The 2087-nt window shown below is 68.3% G+C and overlaps 1 protein-coding gene across 1 annotated transcript in view; it reads left to right on the top strand.

Annotated features, from left to right (window-relative positions):
• Window positions 1-78: 78 nt before the first annotated feature.
• The window catches only part of PCDH10 (protocadherin 10), a 13223-nt gene continuing 11214 nt past the window's right edge, over window positions 79-2087 (top strand). Inside the window, exon 1 of the mRNA XM_010583632.1 lies at window positions 79-2082. Within this exon, the coding sequence (XP_010581934.1) occupies window positions 79-2082 (2004 nt within the window). The remainder of the gene's footprint in view (window positions 2083-2087) is intronic.

Raw genomic sequence — 2087 nt, 5'->3', positions numbered from 1 at the left:
GGTGGTGGTGGTGGTGGCTTTTGGAAGAGGAGGAAGAGGTGGTGGTGGGGAGGGGGGGATCTCTTTCCCCATTTGGAGATGATTGTGCTATTCCTCTTTGCCTTGCTCTGGATGGTGGAGGGGGCCCTTTGCCAGCTCCATTACACGGTGCAGGAAGAGCAGGAGCATGGCACGTTCGTGGGGAATATCGCCGAGGACCTGGGCTTGGACATTACAAAACTTTCGGCTCGCCGCTTCCAGACGGCGCCCAACTCCCGCAGCCCTTACCTGGAGCTCAACCTGGAAACCGGGGTGCTCTACGTGAACGAGAAGATCGACCGGGAGCAGATCTGCAAGCAGAGCCCCTCCTGCCTGCTGCACCTGGAGGTCTTCCTGGAGAACCCCCTGGAGCTGTTCCGGGTGGAGATCGAGGTGCTGGACATCAACGACAACCCGCCCTCCTTCCCGGAGCCCGACCTCACCGTGGAGATCTCGGAGAGCGCCACGCCGGGCACCCGCTTCCCCCTGGAGAGCGCCTTCGACCCCGACGTGGGCACCAACTCGCTGCGCACCTACGAGATCACCCCCAACAGCTACTTCTCCCTCGACGTGCAGACGCAGGGGGACGGCAACCGCTTCGCCGAGCTGGTGCTGGACAAGCCCCTGGACCGGGAGCAGCAAGCGGTGCACCGCTACGTGCTGACCGCGGTGGACGGCGGGCAGCCCCAGCAGCGCACCGGCACCGCCCTGCTCACCATCAGGGTGCTGGACTCCAACGACAACGTGCCCGCCTTCGAGCAGCCCGTCTACACCGTGTCGCTGCCGGAGAACTCGCCGCCGGGCACCCTGGTGCTGCAGCTCAACGCCACCGACCCCGACGAGGGCCAGAACGGCGAGGTGATCTACTCCTTCAGCAGCCACATCTCGGCCCGCGCCCGGGAGCTCTTCGGCATCGCGCCGCGCACCGGGCGGCTGGAGGTGAGCGGCGAGCTGGACTACGAGGAGAGCAGCGTGTACCAGGTGTACGTGCAAGCCAAGGACCTGGGGCCCAACGCCGTGCCGGCGCACTGCAAGGTGCTGGTGCGGGTGCTGGACGCCAACGACAACGCGCCCGAGATCAGCTTCTCCACCGTCAAGGAGGCGGTGAGCGAGGCGGCGGCGCCGGGCACCGTGGTGGCCCTCTTCAGCGTCTCGGACCGCGACTCGGAGGAGAACGGGCAGGTGCAGTGCGAGCTGCTGCAGGGCGACGCGCCCTTCCGCCTCAAGAGCTCCTTCAAGAACTACTACACCATCGTCACCGAGGGGCCGCTGGACCGCGAGCAGCCGGGCGGCGACGCCTACACCCTCACCGTGGTGGCCCGGGACCGCGGCGAGCCGCCGCTCAGCACCAGCAAGTCCATCCAGGTGCGGGTGAGCGACGTGAACGACAACGCGCCGCGCTTCAGCCAGCCCGTCTACCAGGTCTACGTGAGCGAGAACAACGTGCCCGGCGCCTACATCTACGCCGTCAGCGCCACCGACCGGGACCAGGGCGCCAACGCCCAGCTCGCCTACTCCATCCTGGAGAGCCAGATCCAGGGCATGTCCGTCTTCACCTACGTCTCCATCAACTCCGAGAACGGCTTCCTCTACGCCCTCCGCTCCTTCGACTACGAGCAGCTCAAGGAGTTCAGCTTCCAGGTGGAGGCCCGCGACGCCGGCGAGGAGCCGCAGCCGCTGGCCGGCAACGCCACCGTCAACATCGTCGTGGTGGACCAGAACGACAACGCCCCCGCCATCGTCAGCCCCCTGCCCGGCCGCAACGGCACCCCGGCGCGGGAGGCGCTGCCCCGCGGCGCCGAGCCGGGCTACCTGGTGAGCCGGGTGGCGGCGGTGGACGCCGACGACGGCGAGAACGCCCGCCTCACCTACAGCATCGTGCGGGGCAACGAGGCCAGCCTCTTCCGCATGGACTGGCGCACCGGCGAGCTGCGGACGGCGCGCCGGGTGCCGGCCAAGCGCGACCCCCAGCGCCCCTACGAGCTGGTCATCGAGGTGCGCGACCAGGGGCAGCCGCCGCTCTCCTCCACCGCCGCCATCCAGGTGGTGCTGGTGGACGGCGCGGCCGA

This window comes from Haliaeetus leucocephalus, unplaced genomic scaffold (assembly GCF_000737465.1).
Source record: "Haliaeetus leucocephalus isolate CR32 unplaced genomic scaffold, Haliaeetus_leucocephalus-4.0 Scaffold924, whole genome shotgun sequence".
NCBI lineage: Eukaryota > Metazoa > Chordata > Aves > Accipitriformes > Accipitridae > Haliaeetus > Haliaeetus leucocephalus.
The sequence above is the reverse complement of the archived record's forward strand: the minus strand, read 5'-3'. Positions and strand labels throughout refer to the sequence as shown.